At 47.6% G+C, this 20,501-nt stretch overlaps 1 protein-coding gene across 2 annotated transcripts in view; it reads right to left on the bottom strand.

The window, feature by feature from the left end:
• Positions 1–1,067: 1,067 nt before the first annotated feature.
• The window catches only part of THOC5 (THO complex subunit 5), a 32,203-nt gene continuing 12,769 nt past the window's right edge, over positions 1,068–20,501 (bottom strand). Inside the window, exons 9-22 of one of the 2 annotated variants that reach the window (XM_082667604.1) lie at positions 19,537–19,669; positions 18,781–18,813; positions 17,419–17,496; positions 16,711–16,751; positions 16,383–16,482; positions 14,650–14,758; positions 10,922–11,023; positions 10,253–10,349; positions 9,623–9,737; positions 7,478–7,581; positions 7,246–7,333; positions 4,969–5,084; positions 4,106–4,296; positions 1,068–1,302 (exon numbers count right to left, since the gene is read on the bottom strand). In XM_082667604.1, the coding sequence (XP_082523730.1) occupies positions 1,239–1,302; positions 4,106–4,296; positions 4,969–5,084; positions 7,246–7,333; positions 7,478–7,581; positions 9,623–9,737; positions 10,253–10,349; positions 10,922–11,023; positions 14,650–14,758; positions 16,383–16,482; positions 16,711–16,751; positions 17,419–17,496; positions 18,781–18,813; positions 19,537–19,669 (1,371 nt within the window). In that variant the 3' untranslated portion in view covers positions 1,068–1,238. The remainder of the gene's footprint in view (positions 1,303–4,105; positions 4,297–4,968; positions 5,085–7,245; positions 7,334–7,477; positions 7,582–9,622; positions 9,738–10,252; positions 10,350–10,921; positions 11,024–14,649; positions 14,759–16,382; positions 16,483–16,710; positions 16,752–17,418; positions 17,497–18,780; positions 18,814–19,536; positions 19,670–20,501) is intronic. The other variant, XM_082667605.1, reaches the window with a different exon arrangement.

Consider the following 20,501-nt stretch of genomic DNA (forward strand, 5'->3'; position numbering starts at 1 on the left):
GACTTTGGCTTCCCCGGCCACCTGCTAACAGCAGGGACTTAGCATAACAAATACCAAGATAATGAGGACCTGCCAAAGCAAGGTGAATTGTTCTCACTCTGCTTTTCTTGGCCACCTAGGGAAAGCCTATCCACACATGCTCTTTCACATTGTGCCTTGGCTCCCACCTGCCCATGCAGACTGCAAAGCCACCCCTTCTTCCCTAAGGAGACACAAAGGCCACATGGTCAGGTGACACTTTAATAGGCTAGAAATAGAAAACCTGTCTTTGGAGACTATCAAGAGCCACATGCTTTACATGTACCTGTCCAGTTTTCCCAGCACCACTTATTGAAGAGGCTGTCCTTTCTCCACTGTACATTCTTGCCCCTTTATCAAAGATAAGGTGACCATATGTGTGTGGGTTTATCTCTGGGCTTTCTATCCTGTTCCATTGATCTTTGTTTTTGTGCCAGTACCATACTGTCTTGATTACTGTAGCTTTGTAGTATAGTCTGAAGTCAGGAAGCCTGATTCCTCCAGCTCCGTTTTTCGTTCTCAAGATTGCTTTGGCTATTTGGGGTCTTTTGTGTTTCCATACAAATTGTGAAATTTTTTGTTCTAGTTCTCTGAAAAATGCCAGTGGTAGTTTGATAGGGATTGCATTGAATCTGTAGATTGCTTTGGGTAGTAGAGTCATTTTCACAATGTTGGTTCTTCCAATCCAAGAACATGGTATATCTCTCCATCTATTTGTATCACCTTTAATTTCTTTCATTAGTGTCTTATAATTTTCTGCATACAGGTCTTTTGTCTCCTTAGGTAGGTTTATTCCTAGATATTTTATTCTTTTTGTTGCAATGGTAAATGGGAGTGTTTTCTTGATTTCACTTTCAGATTTTTCATCATTAGTGTATAGGAATGCAGGAGATTTCTGTGCATTAATTTTGTATCCTACCAAACGTAAGATAGATAACTAGTGGGAAGCAGCCGCATAATAGCACAGGGAGATCCGCTCGGTGCTTTGTGACCGCCTGGAGGGGTGGGAGGGAGGGAGACGCAAGAGGGAAGAGATATGGGAACATATGTATATTTATAACTGATTCACTTTATTATAAAGCAGAACCTAACACACCATTGTAAAGCAATTATACTCCAATAAAGATGTAAAAAAAAAAAAAAGAGCCACATGTGCGCCAGAGCAGAAAGCAGAGGCGCAGCAGTTGGGTCTGGGGGGAAACAACAGGCTGAGTGGGAGGTCAGCGATGGCTGAAGAATCCTTGAGGATGGTTATATTTAAATGGCTTCATCCTGCTGGGGCCCCTAGAGAAACAGGAGAAGGGAGAATAGTGTTAATACTATACCCTTTGGGCTGATAAAATAAATTACAATTCATCCACACTAATAGGGACTACTATTAGCTGTTAAGGAAAAAAAAAAAAAGGAATGTTGTAAGAAAAGCAGACTGCAGAACAATATGAAAGGTGTGATGCACTTCTGAAAAAATGTCTTTATGTGCCTGCAAAGGCATGAACACAAACCTGGAAGGGCCCTCACTGACGATGTGCACTTTGGGGGACAGGGCCTGGGCATCCTCACTTTTTAGTGTTTTTACCAAACTGTTCACTGTTGTTTGTTATATTTAACAACAAACATGTTTTATTTCTATGATTAAAGAAAAACCATAAAATCCTCCTTTGCAGGGAGATTCCCATGCAGGTAGGAGTCTGGGTGTGAAAAGAATCTGTACACAGTTCCTGCCAAGAGCCACGTGCTTTATACTCATTACTTCTCAGACGCTATTTCTATCATTTTATAGATTTTAAAGATGAAGAAACAGGCTTAGGGACGTAAACTGTCTGCCCAACATTATATGGTCAGAAAGCAGCACAGTACAAATTCAAAACCAGGTCTGATGCCAAAGCCTGCTGGCCACAGGCAGGCTGACAATCACAGCCAAAGCCTGGACCCTGAGAAGCTTAGGTGCTTCAGCTCCAATCCTGAGCCCCCCAAGCAAAACTTCACACAGGGTTCTTTTCCATACAACTCCACAGTGAATGGCATCCAGCTAAAGGGCCTCTCGTTTATCTGCCTATGACTGACATTCAATGGTAACCAGGAGGTGACACCTTGGATCTTGGTCTGAGGGAGGGTGAGAGGCAGTGTGTGGTATGTGTGTGTGTAGGGGTGTGCAATCACTTACTTAAGGGAGGGCTTACTCTGCCTGCACTGTGCTTGGCACTTTGCATGCTCTGCCTGGTTTAATTTCATCCTCCCAACAACACCTGAAGTGGATGCCATTTTAGGGATGAGGAATCTGAATCTCAGAGGGGTTAAGTACAGACCCCAATCACATAGGCTGGAGCTGCAATTTGAACCTAGGCCTTTCTGGCCCCAAAGGCTTTGCTCTTTTTTTTCCGACCGTGCCGCACTGCATGTGGGATCTTAGTTCCCTGACCAGGGATCGAACCCGAGCCCCCTGCGTTGGAAGCACGGACTCTTAACCACTGGACCACCAGGGCAAGTCCCCCAAAGCCTCTGCTCCTAGCCATGACGTCATGTACCTCCCCAACATCAGAAGGGTGCAGTCATCCAGGTAAGTCTAGGCATACAGCTGATGGAGACCCCATAGCCTGAAGGTACCCAGCCACAGGCAGAGCCAGACCTTGCGTTTCCTGCGGCCCAGGCCAGCCCTTTGCAGCCCAGCCCCTTGGCCTGATCCCAGTGGTCAGCTGAATTCCAGGCCAAGAACCTCACATCCCACATCTCATCAGTCATGGAATTAACTGGATCTGAGTAGCCAAAGGAGCACCTTCCCAGAATGTCCTGCCAGAGGAGCTCAGCCTGGGAGACATACCAACCACTTCAGAAAATGGGTCCTTCGGGAACCATTAGATAACAGAATATAAACACTGGCTGTGTGAGAACTCCCACCCTGGAAATGTGCTACAGCAGGCTGGGAGCGGGGGTAAGAGCTGAGTTCTCACGCAGACACACCAAGGAAAGCAAGTCCTAGAAGGCACCAACATCTAGCCGCCAGCTCTGCCTGTCAGCAGCCACTCCGGGGCTGCAGCTGGTTATTATCAGCTAGCATGACAAACCAGGCCAGGTGGAGGTGCCAGACGGAGGTGGGAGGATGCTGGGACAGCTTCCAGGAGCTGAAGCTGGCTGTGTGAGAAGAAGGTAAGGGGCAGGTAAGGCACCTTTTAGACTGACAGAGAACAAAGGGATGTCCTGATTAGATACAGATGCTAGCCCTTCGCAGACATCATTCCTCCCCAACCCCTTGCCCAAAAGGGAAGGGATGCCTGAGCAGTGTGGACTCTACAGAGTTCTGAAACTGGCTCTAAGAACGCTAGTTAAGGAATGAAAGGGAAAGAAAGGACCCAACATCAAGGAGAAAGGAAAAGCAGCTAGCAGTGCCGTGCATGTAGACACGCTAAATACCAAGCTGTCAGGGCCTGCTGGCATTTTCTGAGCCTCCGCCTGTGCCAGGATCCATTCTGGAAGCTTTACATGAACTCTCTCTACTTCATCATGAGTTAGAAAGTAACACCTTTGGGAAAGGTTCAGAGCTGAGCTGAAGTGACTCTTCCAAAGTCACACAGCTGGTGAGCAGAAAAGCAGAGATCTGCACTTGTGTTTGTGTTACTTCAAAGCTAGTTCCTTCTGTGACGCCTGACTGCCTATAGCTGCGATCCCCCGAGATGTTTGAGTACCTTAGGAAGTATAGCAGACTCTGGGGACTGGTGGAATGCATAGAGTTTAAAAAGTTCATTTGGACCATGAAAAGCAAACCTACTGTTTTCCACAGAAAGTAGAGAAAGGAAAGTTCAGTCAAATCCTCTTGCTCACTTGGCGTGTGACCCACCTCTGGGGGGTGTGCATGATGAACAACTGGACCAGGCTGGTAGGATGGGGGCCACAGGGAAAGTTTTAGGAATAAGGGAGCAAGCTCTCCCCAGGAAATCTGGCAGCAGAATTTTAATTTCCACAGTGAATGGAGACTAGTGCACCGGGAAACGTGCGTGCCTTCCATGCCAGGCTCACCTCTGCCCCAGGTCCCTGTGAGAGGCAGGGCTGGAGGTCCCTGGACCCGGCACCCCCACCCCTCCCCTCACCTCACCTGAAAAGCCGCAGACACATTTTCTCCTGGGGAAATTCCTTGGGCCCCTCCACGCTGTCGTCGTGGCTCTCCGTCTCCAGGTAGACATCCAGCAGCACGCACAGGCGCTGCAGCTGGTTCGTCAAGAGCTGGTGGCCGGGCCAGGGGCCACACAGCTCCTTGTAGCACACATTGACTTCACTCTCCATGGCCTATGGGTGGGAAAACCAGAAACTAAGCACCACTTTCAGGCCAGCTGGGTCTGATGGTTTCACAAGAACTGCACCCAGGCCTCCACAGGAGCTGGGCCTCTGCAGATCAAGCCGGACCGACTTGTCCCGAGGCTCCCTCTCCTCAAGACAATGGGGTCTTCCTGATCCTGACTCGGAACTTTCCCTGCCTTGCACATCCACAGACAGAGACGAAGATGTGTAGAAGATGAATCTCAAGATGAGATCCAAATCAGGTGTTAGGGTTAAAAACGTGCTCCATGACTACTGAATCAAATCCACAGGTATAACAATAATTAACAGGTGCAATGATCTCGGACATCATCTCATTCCAGCACTTTCTGTGCATCTGAGTTTATTCTCATTTCCACAGAAGCCCAAACAACAACCTTTCACAGCAGGTATTTATATTACCCCTATTTCATAAATAGGGTGAACCTGTGGACCCCAAGCTAGATAAGGGGTTGGGATGGGTCTGAGCTCTTTCTGCTACTATGTCATGCACCCTCCAGCAAACTCTACAAATCCCGGCAGACCCCTCTGCCCCGGGAATTGTGCCAGTGCCCAAGCCCTCAGCTGCGGCAGGTTCGGCCACTGCCCACCTCCCCAAGAAGGTTCTCCCTGCTCCTCCCACCACCCCCAGCAGGTCCTTACCCGAATATTGTCGTCGTTGTTGTTGGTTTTCTCCCCTTTCCAGTTCAGACAGAGCTGGAAAATGGGTGGGATGGAGGAGTAGCCGGGGTTCAGCACCACGGCAGCCTGGAGCTTAGCTGGGAAGGGATGGGAAAGGAGGAAAACTCAGTTCTGAGACCTGGCTTGTTAGCCGAGGCACGCTCCCCGCTGGACCCCTGAGGGGACACGAGCCACGACACCCCTCTGTGTCTCACATTAATCCAAGTGCTCAAAGCACATTCTGGTACTGACTTTTACTTTTGTTCTAGAATCTCCCAAGTGGAACTGCCAGGTTGCAGAAAGTGAGGTCCTGTGACTCTGGTCCCTCCAAGGACACAGAGCTGTGTGGACTCCCCAGAGTCTGGTCCACAATGAGTTTGCCCAAGAGTTCTATTTACTCCTTTGGCAGAAGTTTGTTTTCATTGGCATTTATTTGCCAGCAAGTTAAGGATTTTCCCATGTGAAGGTTTCCTGTTTTTCCTTTTCAACAATATTGGGTATTAACTGTTACATTAGTCAAATATATTTTTTCTATTCTGTTCTTTTATCTTTATCTATTTTGTTATGTGCAGCTTTTTCATAGCTAACATTTAATGACTACCTACTGTTTTCCAAGCATTGTGCTAAGCCCTTTGCACACATTTTATTTCATCCTAATAACGATTCTGAGGTAGGTACCATTATTATCATCCCATTTTACATATAAAAAAACTGAGGCTCTGACAGAAACTTCCTTAAGATCATCAAGCAGCTGCAAAGCAGCAATGCTGAGTTTAATCAGAACTACCTGATGCCAAAGCTGTGTTCATAATCATTAAATGAAATATTTGCATTTTTTAACTTTTTCATTTTTTCTCTGGTGATAGCCTTTGCCTTTTTCAATAGGATGACATTTATCCTCTCCATCAATGGGCTAGGCATTTAGCCACTCCTTTTCATTATTTATGGAGAAAAAAAGGAACTCTCTGACCCACCAGTAATTCAAATAAATAAGAGAACAAGAGAGTGTAGGTTAAAACAATTCTTCCCTGACAGTCACAACAACATTTATTAAAAAGTGACACTTTCCTGTTGTTTCTGCGGTAACAGTTTGCACATATTTCGGGGTTTATCTCTATTCACTAATTTTTGGTTTTTAACCCATACCATGTAACTGTTGTCCACTTATTCATTTAAATTTCACTCTTAATTTTTCAAATTCTATAATGCATCTAATGAAAATTTAAATGATCACATTCATTCCATGTACGAATCTAGAATACTTATCATCTTTCCAAGCTTTCTTCCGCTCAACCAGGAAGCAGAAATGATGTCCTCCAATGACCTCCCACCCTTGGGGCTTTGTAGATTTACTGGATGCATATTTTGTGCCCTTTCAAAATAGCACTCTGTTGTTTAGGGATGAGGTTAAAGTATTTTTTAAAAGGGGAGAGGATGGAAAGCAAATGCAAAATTCCAAATAGCAGTCACCTATCGTCAGGGTGAGAATGAAGTGGGATCAAGGAGCCTCAACTGTATCTGAAATTATTTAATTTCCTCAGAATATTTCTAAAAACATGCAAAGAAAAAAAAAGGAGAAGGGAAGAAATAGAGACAATTGAACATCAAAGAGTGCAAGCTTTCCTGACATGTCTCGTACTGTCTTGGAACTACAGACAACTTCCTCTGCCCGGTGGCCTCAGCACTGAGCCCCTGGGGTGGGATCCTGCAGGCTGTGCCAGACCTGCCAAGGCTGGGGCCGGATGACAGCACCACAGGCAGCATCAGGGTGGCTCCAGCAGGAAACCCTGGCCGATCAGATGCCAGGACAGCTGTGAGGTATCACAGCTCTCGATGCCTCCCAAGTGAGTGCAGGGACTGCAGAGGGAGGAGGGTCCTGCACTTCACATCCTGAGAGTGACAGCCCTTCCCTGAAGAGGGGGACGAGCAAGCATCTGATTCTAAAATGTAATGAAACAAAGGGGCTAAGAGCTCAGGCTCAGAGGTCAGACTGGGTTTGTAACTAAGCCCTACTTTCCTCATCTACAAAGCAGGAATATCACCAGCCCCAGGACTGTCCTAAGGATTAGCTGATAAACCACGGACATGACTGTTGCAGAACAAGTCCTGGCTGAATGCTGCCTCTCACAACTATGACTGTTTGCTAAGTCCCCACTACAGGATTCCAGGATCTTTCGCTTCCTTTGGGCAACTCCCAGGAGTGTTTTATTCTCAGCGGCTCCCCTTGCCTAGAGCAACTGTGATCAGCAGAGCAATTACCTGTGCCCCTTTCCACGAGTGCCATATAGTAGAGATTGGTGTCCCCAGCCAGTCCCGCCTCCATGATGTCTTTGGTAAAATGCAGTTCCTAGAAGTCACCAAGGACAAGGGGTGAACTGCTGGCTCCTCTAGTCAAATCACCTGCTCTTCTGGTGGAGGAGCAGGAGCTGAAAGGTGACGTGGGCCTGCAGTCCCCAGGACAGCAACAGTGGCCTGTCACCCCTCCACCTACCGTATAATCCTCATGGGGAATCGTCACCCACTTCACCAGGCGAGAGACAACCTTTGCAGGGAAGAGGTATTGGCAGTCACTGGTAACTGGCACAATGCCGTGTTCTAAAAGAGAGCAGGACAGGTGGTGTCACAGGTAGAAATCAGCTGGGTAACTACCTGTGTAACTAGCATCTTCTGTAGGGCTCAGATGGCCCTGCCAACTGTCCAGGTACACTCGGTACTCAGGTGCCCAGGTCAACATGTGCCAGAAACGAAGGCACACCAACCTGACCTTTAGCCAGTGCTTGTGCTTGAGGCCGGACCCAGCACCAGCATTCACAGCACTTTATCCTTAATGCAAATGATGGCCTGCCAAACAAAAAAACCCCCTGCAGCCAGAAACAGAGATGTACGGTGTCTCTGCAGCAGTGACTGTTAATTAGACCAAATAGCCAAGAGGGCTGTTCTCAGAGCTGACCTTGATGGAGAAAGGACTGAAGTGTTCTGTGTTGGTTCCTCTAAGGGAAAAGAGCAGGAGGACTGCTCCAGGGTGAATTCCTGCTGGCGTTTCAATAAGCAAACGTGCCAACATGGTAAACGCTGTCCAGGATGACAATCACCCAACCCTGGGACAAAACAAACTAAGCAATGCTGATGGGGAGCAAGTAATGCTGCCCTGGAGAAAACAGGGTCCACGTGAGGCCTCCAGACGGGTCCTGGGAACTCAAAGCCTTTCCTGACAGTGGCTCTTTTAGATCAGAAAGATCTTAACCCTCACTCCTTACAAGTCCCTTGTACATGGTAGGCTCTTACAAGTATTTACAGAATGAACAAATGAAAAGCCCCACATGGCCATCATCTTGGTCAAGGGCTCATCAGAATAACCTGGGACCTTATGGAAAACACAGGGGCTCAGCCCCACCCTGGAGGATGTCAGCTCAGGTGTCAGGGGAGGGATGAGGCGTGGATCCCTGGACAGCTGTATTCAAGTAAGCTGAGCGTAAGCTCCACAAAAGCAGGGCTCTGTCTTGTGCTCATGGCTCTTCTCCCAGCACTATTCTGGCTGCCTGGAATGAATTAGGTTCTTATTAAAACGCACATCAGGACTTCCCTGGTGGCACGGTGTTTAAGAATCCGCCTGCTGGGGCTTCCCTGGTGGTGCAGTGGTTGAGAATCCGCCTACCAGTGCAGGGGACATGGGTTCGAGCCCTGGTCTGGGAAGATCTCACATGCCGCAGAGCAACTAAGCCTGTGCACCACAACTACTGAGCCTGTGATCTAGAGCCCGTGAGCCACAACTACTGAGCTCGTGTGCCACAACTACTGAAGCCCGCATGCCTAGAGCCTGTGCTCCACAAGAGAAGGCACTGCAATGAGAAGCCTGCACACCGCAACAAAAGAGTAGCCCCTGCTCACTGCAACGAGAGAAAGCCCGCGCGTGGCAACAAAGACCCAATGCAGCAAAAAATAACAAATAAATAAATAAAATAAAATAAATTTATATATATAAAAAAAAGAATCTGCCTGCCAATGCAGAGGACACGGGTTCGATCCCTAGTCTAGGAAGATCCCACATGCTGCAGAGGAACGAAGCCCGTGTGCCACAACTATTGAGCCTGTGCTCTAGAGTCCGCGAGCCACAACTACTGAAGCCTGTGAGCCACAACTACTGAAGCCTGCGTGCCTAGAGCCCGTGCTCTGCAACAAGAGAAGCCACTGCAATGAGAAGTCCGTGCACCCCAACGAAGAGTAGCTTCCGCTTGCCACAACTAGAGAAAGCCTGCACATAGCAACGAAGACCCAACACAGACCAAAATAAATAAATAATTAAAAATATATTTTTTTTAAATAAATAAAACGCACATCAAAGTCTGACGTGCACTGACCTAGCATGATGCTCCTGACCAATCTGCTAACCTGGGCCCCCAAAAGGCTTTGGGCTGAGACAGCCCTGGTGGCCCTGAGGAGAGCTCAGACCTCTGCTTGGCAGCCTACAGCTCTCCCCAGTGGCCCAGCTAACACCTCTGCTCAACAAGAGCCAGAAAGCCAGCCCGTTTTGATTTGTCATCAGGATTCAAGAAATCTGAGTGCAGGGCTCCGTTGTCTTTGTCCCTGTGTTGTCTGAGTGGCTCTCAGGTCACAGCCCTAACTAGCACCAGCTTACCCAGGGAGGCAAACTGCTTGTGGAGGGCCAAGCGGGACTGCACCCTGGTCTTCAGCAGTTTCATGGTGGTCTCCATGTGGCTGGCGCTCAGAGAGTGGTCAGTGATCACAGTGTGCTGTGGAGGACAGCGAGTGGCACACATGTTAGTAGCTCCCCATCCCTTCCTCCAGGCACCCCTCTCTCCTAGGACCTGCCTGCCCGTGGCAACCTGGACTACCCACGTCCTGAGATGCCTTCTGGGGACAGCAGGGTTTCCCTACTGTGACAGGCCAGAGGCTCAGTCCCAACAGGAACGATACAAGGTGCTGAGATCTTAAGAGGTCCCCTAGGGTTCATTTCTGGCACCTTCGTACATAAGACCAAGGGGTAGCAGCGCCTGGAGCTGCACTGCACGCAGGGCAAGGATCCAAGTTACTTTGACCTAGAGGGCTAACAGGCTCATGGCAAAGGCAAAAGGTACCTAAACACTTGTAGGCCTTGGAAATTTTAGTATCCTGAGTGGAGGGAAGATAGATCATAGCCCAGAGGGATAGCATTCTGCTAGTTCAAAGTCCCAAAGCCCTTCTGGAGTCTGTATGGGACAAGAGGAATAGAGGTCCTCAGCCGAGGGGACCGGATCAGTAGACACACCTGGGGTTGCTCTTTGGGGAAGTGGAGGCCACCCATCTTCTGCACCCACAAATAGGGATGCCCTAAGTCAAGTACGTAGTCCCTCAAAGTCAGGATGCTGCAGATAAGAACACAGAATGAAATGATTCTATAAGTCATTTCTGTAGTGGTCCCCGGATATATCCCTCCTCCCACCTTCTCATCCCCCCAAAACAGAACGGTCCCACAGGCTCAGCTGCACCCACGGCCAGGCTGCCAGCAAAGCCTCTTAACTTCATCAGTTCCCTACTGTGAATTTCATCTCTCCTAGTCACTTTTCTCTTTTTCCCTTGGCAGCCTTCAACTCATTAGCAAATATCAATAAAAAGGCAGTACACTTGATCTCTTCATCAGTCCACCAATTTATAAAATATTTTTTAAACTTTAATCCTCAGAGAATTAAAATGTTAAATACATCTATTATCACGTTCCCAGAGTTTTGATCCTTCCACCCTTCCCCACCCTCCATGGCCTCGTAAGCAGGAAAAGGCATGTGTTCCCTTCTCTGGACAGAGCACTCCCTCTTGCCCAGCCGCCTCCCCTGTCCCCTGGGAGGCCTCTGGCCCTAACAGGTCTCCAGCTTTGGGTTTGAGCCACAGGAGAAACTCAGAAGCAGAGAGGCTGGGAGAGGAGGAAATGCTGCTGACTCACCCAACTTTATCAAACTGATACTGATTGGCTGGATTTGGAGTTTTCTTTCCATGATCCCCAGGATACAAACAGCTCAGTACTGAGTCAGGAGACAGCAAGTCACTGGAAGAGGAAAAAGACTGCAGTGAGAACGCCGGCCAACCCATTGCTTCCACGCAGACGTGGGCATTTGGCGGTGGTAACGCCCCCTCTCACTGATGATCAAAGCCAGACCCTTTACATGCCTGAGGTCATCAGATAGTCATAACCCTATGAGGTAGGGAGTATCATCATTTCCATTCTACAGAGGAGAAGATCAAGGCTTTAAAAGATATGGCTTGTCCAAGATCACACTGCTATTAAGTGCTGGAGCCAGGATTTACTCTATTCCATCAAAGACAGTAATACTCTTAACCACCAATTTTTTAAGAAACCTATCCCTTCAAGAGTTACATGGTGACCAGAGCCTTTTCCTCAGGGGAGCAAAGCCCTGTGACACAATAGGAATAATCAGAATTTTCATAGGAGCAAAACAGATCCCTTCTACCCCAGAGAGATCCAGTGTGAAGCTTTGATATTGTGCTTATCTCACTTTTTACCAAATCTCATGCTATCACAGAAATAGATCCCCTTTAAAATTCCCAGAAAAAGATATATCACATAGACTGGAGACAAGGTGACCTAGTGCTGTAAGCAGAGAGACACGGTGATGCCACAGCCACCTACTCACAATGGTTAAACATGTAATTAAACGTGACAATCAGAGAAGAGATGGGGAGAGAATGGAGTAATTTGATCACAAAGGTCAACGAGGCCCATTCTTTCCCTTCACCAAAGGGAGTTCCCCTTCGCCTTCCAGGGACAGCGTCAGGAGTGACTCAGGCGGAAACTGCTGCTCTGAGCCAGCAGGCCTCCAGGAACTTAGCACCGGGAGGGTGGCAGCTTCTGGCTCTGCCCTGCTCTCTCTCCTGACAGTGTCTCCCTGCACCACCACAACCCCCAAGGGTCTCTGTCCCCTTCGCTGCTTCACACAGAGAACCGGCTAGAAAATGAATAATTGTCAGTCTTTTAGCCAATGTTTAGTGACTGTTACTAATATACAGAATCAGCCAAAATGAAACAGAACAGCTAAAAATGCACAAGATTAGGATTTTAAATTGATGAAACCTGATGGAAGAATCAAATCTTCTCGACAAAATTTCCATCTGCAATATGTGGCTCAGGACAACTGAATTTGGTAAAAATAATGGCCATTAAAGAGAAGGCTATATACTCATAAAAATATGGCTATTCAAAACACTATTCAATTACTCAAGTCTTTGTTATAAAGTTTTAAAAAAAGAGATTTTTAAAATCTTCGTAAAGTGGAAATGGAAAATAATTTAAAATAATTCAATGCCTTAATGAAAAACTGATTAATGAATTAAAGTGGCCTAATGGAGATCATTCTGGAAAACAATTTCTTGAGGAAAATTCAGCAAGGTTCATATAATTCTGAATAAAATGTTTATAATAAAAACATGAATTTCCTAATGAATTAAGAGATCCTGGCATCAGTCGTCAATGTTGCTAACATCTCAAAAATAGAGACAGCCTGTGCCTCCTGATAAAATCATGCAACATCTCTGACACAGTGCTGCACACCCACCTCCCCCGCTAAAAATGGAATCTGATCAGGTCTCTAACTCTACCTACAATTTACAGGAAATACAGGGGGAGGGAGTAACACGTTCAATTGTACCGCAGGGATGCAATCATCAAAATGCAGCCTGGGGGAAACCTACAGAGCAAACAACCTACTTTCCTCAACAAATAAAAGATGGCAGGACATTCAGATGGGAAGACACCTGAAAGAAGCTTCATCCAACTGCAACACATGGATCTTAAAAAGATCCAGATTCAAAACCCAAACTGTAAGAACAAAACTAACAAAGAACACTTATAGGGAAATCTGAACTCTGACTAGATAATTGATATTAAGGAATTAGTGTCATACTGTGATTAAATTGAAATTTTTAAAAAGTATCCCTGTTTTAGTTGATAAATAAATAAAACCACACACCATGGTGTCTCCATGGGGCAAAAGCAGCCTTGAGCAAAGGCCTCTAGGCTGCGAGTCTGAAGTCTAGGCCCAGCACTTCCATAATTGGACATATGCCCCTGAACTCAGTTTCTCCATCTGTAAAATAGGGGGATGAGCTAGACAACACCTGAAGGCCCTTAAAGAGCTAATCCTGGCTTCAGGGTGGTGTTTCCTTTTGGGTTTCCTCCCCTTTGGGGACCAGGGCAATGACAGTAGTGTAGTACCATGGTACACAGGCCCAGCTGGCTTTGAATCATCTCTCTCCATGCACTACCTGTGACCCTGGGGCAGCCTCTTAACTCTGCAGAGCCTCAGTTTCTTCACCTTGTAGAGTTACTGTGAGAATTAAATCTGATGATGACAAACAGCTGTCATTTACCAAGCATTTCACCTATGCTAAGCATTTTACCTGACTCACACAGGCACCCTGGGAGGGGATCTAATTAATGACCGGAGTGAGGAAACAGACTCAGAGGTCAGGTAATCTGGCTAAAGGTGCACACACAGCTGTGAGGGGAGACCCGGCACTTGCAGAGCTCGTAGCCAGTGTGCAGTCCTGCCCCTATCACGGTATGTGCAGTGCCCCGCAGGGGAGTGGGCTTCAGTGCACACTGGGGCCAGCCTGCAGCCCCGTGACTTAGCAGACAGGACATCTGAGAAGTGAGCAGGCAGAACGATCACGACAAAGAGCTCCACTGTGGCCAGGGCCATCATGGGGCCCTCGAGCTGCTCACTGGACCAGCACTGCAACTGGGTTCTCTGAAGAAGCCAGCCCTAGGCTCCCTCTGCTGGGGTGAGGTGGGAACAAGGTCAACTCCATCCAGAGTGCTCGGGGTGGTCCAGCAACACTCTCAAGCACAGGGACCAAGGATGCAGCCTGAAGGGGGTGTGGACTCTAAGTGCAGGGTTGAAAACCCAGGGGAAACGCCACCATCAGGCAGGCCTGGGAAGAGTTCCATCCCACCAGACCCACGTCTCCCTCACTGATCTTTCTACACCTGACGTGAGGACTCACTGGAAGCAGGTGGGGCAGGGTCGGGAGGTGTGCCAGGCCAGGTGAGCCTATTTCACCCCCAGGCCCTCTCGGTCCTCCTCCCTTCTTCCCACGCTGGCTGTGGAACAAGCAGCCACGGTCAGGGCCTTTCTGGGGATGCTCCACCTGTGGCTGCCACTACGTGCCTCTGCTCACCCTCCTCAAAACCCCCACAGGGACCCGCCAGTCTTCCTCCCACTGCCCAGGTAAGGACAACCTGGGATTGAGCTGAGCTGCAAAGTGAAATCCCAGCACCTTGGGACAGAAAGAGACAAGAAAAAGAGAGGCCTAAATTTGTCAACCTGGTAAGGTCTGCCAAATCTCACTTTCACATTCACACTCTTTCCACTGGTGTAAAAGGTGGTGCCCTGCCCACTCAATTTACAACAGGCTGTAGTCACTTCTAGCATCTGCTGTGTAGTGAGAGGACTTCACCAATTCAAGTCAGTGAGTGCTTTCCAAATACCTGTGATGTACCAGGACTTCGGGGCTGTGTGGACGTGACAACAGAAGCCAGTGTGGCCATGAACTCCACTCAGAGCCAGATGAGGGAGGATCCGAGAGGAGCCCAGCACCAAGGCTGCCACCACACCCCCCTCCCATGCCCCACCCCCCGCAGCACCTGTCCAATACCCTGCACTGATGGGGGTGATCAGTTCTGTGGCAGTTGTCACTTTGGCTTTTACCGTCATGATGTTGAGGTTCATGAGGTAGTAGAAAGTCAGGTGCAGTACACTGTCATCTGGAGGGGAGGAGGAAAAGAAGACATCATTTATGAGTTAAACACTAGAAGAGCGTCAACAGTATTATAGAAAGCAAAGTCAACAAGACTTTTAAGATCTTTCACTATAAAAACAACTTGATGGCAACTTAACATTGAGTAAAAAAAGTCTCTACAAATTCTTTGCTACTACTCTCTCCAAGAGGTGGAGCTTCATTTCCCTCCCTTGAGTGTGGACTGGACTTAGAGACTCTGCTTCTAACTAACACAACATGGAAAGGAAGCGATCAAGGGATCACCAAGTGATATGGGTTAACATCACTATTAACGAGACGAATTGATACCTCCGACCCCTGATAAGACGTGACGGTGAACACTGCCATCTGTGGTATTCCTTCCCCCAAACCCACAACCTCAGTCTAATCAGGAGAAAACAACAGACAAGCCCAAATTGAGAGCCTTTCTACATAATACATAAACCTCATCTCCCAAAGTGTCAAGGTCATGAAAGACAAGCAAAGACTGGAGGAGACTAATAGGCATGACGACTAAATGCAATGTGAGATCCTAGATTGGATCCTGGAAGAGAAAAAGGACACTGGTGGAAAAACCAGGGGAATGTGAATAAGTTTGGTAGTTAATAGTACTGTACCAATGAAATTGACACTGATTTTGATTACTGTGGTTAAGAAAGATGTTGATATTGGGGTGAAGAGCAGGTGTGAAATCTTTGTATCATCACTGAAACTCTTCTGAGTCTAAAATTATCTCAAAAATTTTTTTATAAAAAGGCAAAGAGAAGACAAGTGTGTAGAGTGTTTCCATTTATGTAAAAAATAAAAGGCGGGGCTTCCCTGGTGGCGCAGTGGTTGAGAGTCCGCCTGCCGATGCAGGGGACACCAGTTCGTGCCCCGGTCCGGGAAGATCCCACATGCCGTGATGCGGCTGGGCCCGTGAGCCATGGCCGCTGAGCCTGCGCGTCCGGAGCCTGTGCTCTGCAACGGGAGATGCCACAACAGTGAGAGGCCCGCGTACCACCAAAAAAAATAAATAAATAAAAGGCGAAGGGGTTAAGTATAAACTTGTGTAAAAGCTTCTAAATGCATAGTTTATTTCTTGAAAATACATAGGAAACTGTCACAATGGTTGCCCTTGAAGGTAATGACCAGGACCAGGGTCTGGAAGTCTGGGGTGAGAAGGAAACTTACATCTGACTGCTAACTCTTATCCTGCTGGGATGCTTTACCATGTGCTCCTTTACCCATATGAAGCCAGTTTCAAAACCCACTGTCTCTGCAAAATACGAAGTTCTACTTATATTTATTAAATTAAGCAGGTTGGTCATATTACTCAAAGCCTGCATACTCTTGGCAACTTGTTCTGTGTATCTAACCTGTCAAGTTCAGAAAGAGGTGTAGTTCCATCAAGCATCCCTAATGTGTCTGATGTTTTTGCTATGTTTTCAAAGTTATGGCTTAGGAGGGGGAAAAAAATCAAACTCCATGAAGAACAACAAAGGAAAACAGAAATATGAAACCAGAATCTTTTCCTGGGTAAGGAGGCATCAGCTTGCTGGACCCCGCAGAGCGGCAGCTGGCTGCACTCCTAGGCGCTACGAGATCCCCCAGACCAAGGGGAGCCAGACCTTTGCACCTCAGGTCCAGCATGACGGACAGCGGGTGCCTCTTCAGCATCTCCTTGCGCTTGTCGTCCAGCTGAACTCCCAGTGTGGGTCGCCGGCGTTTCTGGACAAAGGAAAGGGTCGAGCCGGTAAGCACTGCTCACGGGAATCTCCCCCGTCCCCTTCTCCCTGCTGGCCAGGGCCTCACCACTGGGACCCGTGCTTCAGCTCTCCAGCTGCCAGGATCCCAGCTCCCTTTCTTTCAAACCTCTTTCTTCTGCTTCTAGGGAGGATGGCACCCGCCAACTAGTGGGCCCCTAGGGCAGCCGCTCGGCACTCCCCACACTCTCACCGTGGTCTGCTCCTCCTCAGCATCCGAGTCACTCTCGTCATCTGCAGCGACAGAGAGAAGGCAGCTCGAGGTGAGGGCTCCCAATTCTCCTGAGAGCACCTCAACCCAGGGCGCATAATAGGGCCCAGGCTTTTGTAAATGGGTTCCTTTAGAATAAATATTTGCTGCTTCTTATTCAGTATAGAAAACAGAGTGATGCAAGGAAAAGAAAAATGACTTATAATCCCATCACCCTGTTTTTTTTTTCAGTGATTTTTAATGTCATCCTATGGACCACAAGCTCCTCCATTGGTGGTGGTGGTGGCAGTAATAACAGTAGTATAAACAACAATAACAGAAGCTCATATAATTTGAGGGGTTACTGTGTGCTGAGGATGATGCTAAGGGTTCTGCATGCATGACCTCATTTAATCCACATAATAATTCTACATGAGGTATTACTATCTTGTTTTGACAGGAGAGTAAACTGAGGCTCCGAAACGTTAAAGAACTTCCCTAGGATCAGTGAGCTGGTGAGAGGCAGGCTGAAATCCAAAGGCAGTGCTTTTCCCTGTCTACCCCGAGCACTAAGACATTAAAGCTAAGCTCCCTGCCACACAGAACCAGTACGGCTAATTACCAAAGGACCAGCACTGGCCCTGGGTGGTGACCTGGCATTCCTGGAACCAGCTACAGTAGACGTGGGGGAGGATCCTGACCACCACTTACCTTGGGAGTCCTCGGGAGGCTTGAACAGAGCCTTGGCCTCATCCACGCTGCCTTCAATCGCCACAGACAACGTCTTATCTAGGAGCAAGAAACAGCTTTCTGTGAAAGTTGCTGAGAGATGGAGCTAAGCTACACGACCAGGCCCGCCCTGGGGCTGCACTTCCTCTGCTTCTGTCACAGCTTCTTACTGACCGGGGCTGGAGGGCAAAAGTCCTTTCTCCAGATGAAGAGGAGCAAGGTGGGAAACCTAAGTTTCCCATCATTTTTTCCCATCATTTACTGAAAACAAGGAACCCAAAATGCAGATTCCTGGCCAAGCATCACCTGAGACTAGGGGTGAATGCCTCTCTTTTCAGGCTTACACCAAGGCACAGAAATCCAAATCGATGGCCTAAAGCCACACGGCACAATTCTACCAACTGTCTTAAAGGTTCTCATCCAGAACCTGTAACTGTCCACATTCTGGAAACGACAGCTCTCCCCTCAGTTCTTATTCTCTGTTCTGCACTACACCTAGCACCTGGCACCTGCCTGATACCACAACATTTAACTGGGAGGCAGCAGGACAGTGGGTAGGAACCTGGAACCTGCAGTCCAGTCCCGGCCTGAGTCTCTGCTCAACCAACTCCCAAACTTACAACCTGGAAAGTTATGTCACTGCTCTGAGCCTCAGTTTCTGCACCTATGAAACAGGGACTTGACAAATGGTGGCTGCCCAGTTGGGTTAGGAGGACTGAATTTTAATTATAAAATTACTTTTAAAAATTAATTTTCAATCCTCACAGCAATCCTATAGGAGCAATACTATTACTCTAGCCATTTACAGATGAGAAAATTAAGGCTCAAGGAAGTTAGATACAACAGCCAAGAGGTAAATAAGTTAGGATTCAAGACCAAGTCTATTCAACTTGAGCTTGGTATCTCAAACACAAAGCTAAGTGGCCTGCTCCCTGCACCAGGCCTGACACCTCAATGAGCAATGCCTGGGCCTGCCTCTGGGCAACTCCGTGGGTCTAGCGCTGAGAGATCAGATAGGCCATCACCCTTCCTTCTCCATTCAAAAGGGTATACAGAGACGCAGATAGTCACAGGAGCCTGAAAGGGTTTGTTCAAGTGCACAAAGAGGGATGACAAACTTCCCCCAAGTGGCGGGCCCTCGGGATATTCCTCAGTGGCTGACCACTGCTTATCTCTGACAACCCTCATGAACCATCACACCTCATCCCAAACAAGCTGGCTGCCCCCATTAACACTGGCAAATGCTAGACTGTTCTTTTGACTAGTTTATTCCTGGAATTCTACAGTAAAATGGGAATGGAAACAGGCTGGGTTTTAAACACAAAAGAAAAGAAAATTACTCACCCTGTCTAGGGGGCTGGGAGGATTTCATATGAGCTGATGATGAAAACAGGAGGGAGAAGAAAGGGGAGGGAGAGGATCAAAAGGACCAGGAAGACACAAGAAGAGAGACAGTAATGTGTTGATGCCCATGGCTGGGAGGAGAGGCATGCACTGGCGCAATGTGTGTCTGTCTGATGCAGTGGGGTGGGCGTAGGGAAGAAAACTTTAGGTGCTGGGTGAAAGCTTGCAGTAGGGCAAAAGGCAGGATCTCTAAAAGCTTCTCAAAATCCTAGTGGAGTCATGGGCTGCCTTCAAGCTTAATGAGGACACCTCCTCTCCTTCCGTAATTCACTGTTATGACATGCAGCCTGTTCCAGGGCTTGGTGAAAGCCTGAGACAGCTGGCTGGGACCTGTGTTCACCAAACCCTCTCTGTGAAGAGAGCAGGAGGCACTGATCCACCTGCCAAGTGTGCCTTGATGGGGTGAGTGCTTGGGAGGCCAGACAGGCTGCCTGGGCACTGAACACAACAGCCGACCAGTCAGGCTCATCAAAGATTCAAAGCCATCCATTCTGAAATGCCCATCAGGTTAGTCCAGCCTCAGGCCAGCTGGTCAAAACAGCCATGCCGGGCAGTGCAGAGGGGAGGCAGCATCTATCACCTGAGGGCTTCTCAGTAGGGCCAGGGAGCTTTCCTCAGCAGGAGGTGCTTCCAAATGACTCAATTGGCCACAGCTGCTGCTCCCACAGCCCCTCCCTGCCCAGCCCCCATACTCACCACAGGCTTGCCCATACGCAGTGGCCTGGACAAAGAGGACATAGAGGGGAGGTGGTAGGTGTCGGGCTGTCTCATACTGCTTGTGAGCTTGGTCGAAGGGCATAAACAGATACTCCTGCACCGGTAGGGAAGCCTGCGAGCAAGGAAGGAGGGATTTTGTTTTTCTTTTACAGGCACACACAGGAACATGTGGCTTCTTAGTTACTTAGTATACAGTTTTTTATTTATGAAAGTGATAGCAGCAATAAACAGTAAGAAAATGAACTTTAAAAAAAGATACCATTTCGTCTAGCATCAAGAAAACAACAAATATCTAAATGTCAAAAGTGTGTCAACCTCTACACAAACACCTGAGAAATGAAAGATCTAAATGAATGCAGATATATGCCATGTTAATGGCCTCCAAGGCTTAATACCACCCAGATGTCAATTCTCCCCAAAGTATCTATGGATTCAATGCAATCCAATCTAAATCCCAGCAGATGAAAATAGACTAGCTGATTCTAAAACTTATATGTAAATAAAAGAGGCCAAGAATAACAGAGATAATCCTGAAAAATTAAATTGGAGGACTTACATTATTGAGCATCAAGACTTCTGATACAGCTAGAGTAATAAGTCAGTGTGATATTGGTGCAGAGACAACTAGATCACGCACACACAAACCCAAACATATACAGATATCTGATTTATGACAAAAAAGGCACTGCAGAACAGTGGGGGAAAGAATGGTCTTTTCAATAAATGAATCAGCTGAATACCTATGTGGGGAAAGAATCTGACCTTCACCTCACACTATATACAAAATTCACTTCCAGGAAGACTATAGATTTCAATGTGGAAGGTTAAACAATAGGGCTCTATAAGAAAATACGAGAATATTTCCATGACCTTGGGACAGAGAAAGGAAAAGACTGATAACTGGATCATGTTAAAATTAAGAACATCTGCTCATTAAAGGATAC

This window comes from Grampus griseus (genome assembly GCF_964374135.1).
Source record: "Grampus griseus genome assembly, chromosome: 12".
Taxonomy (NCBI): domain Eukaryota; kingdom Metazoa; phylum Chordata; class Mammalia; order Artiodactyla; family Delphinidae; genus Grampus; species Grampus griseus.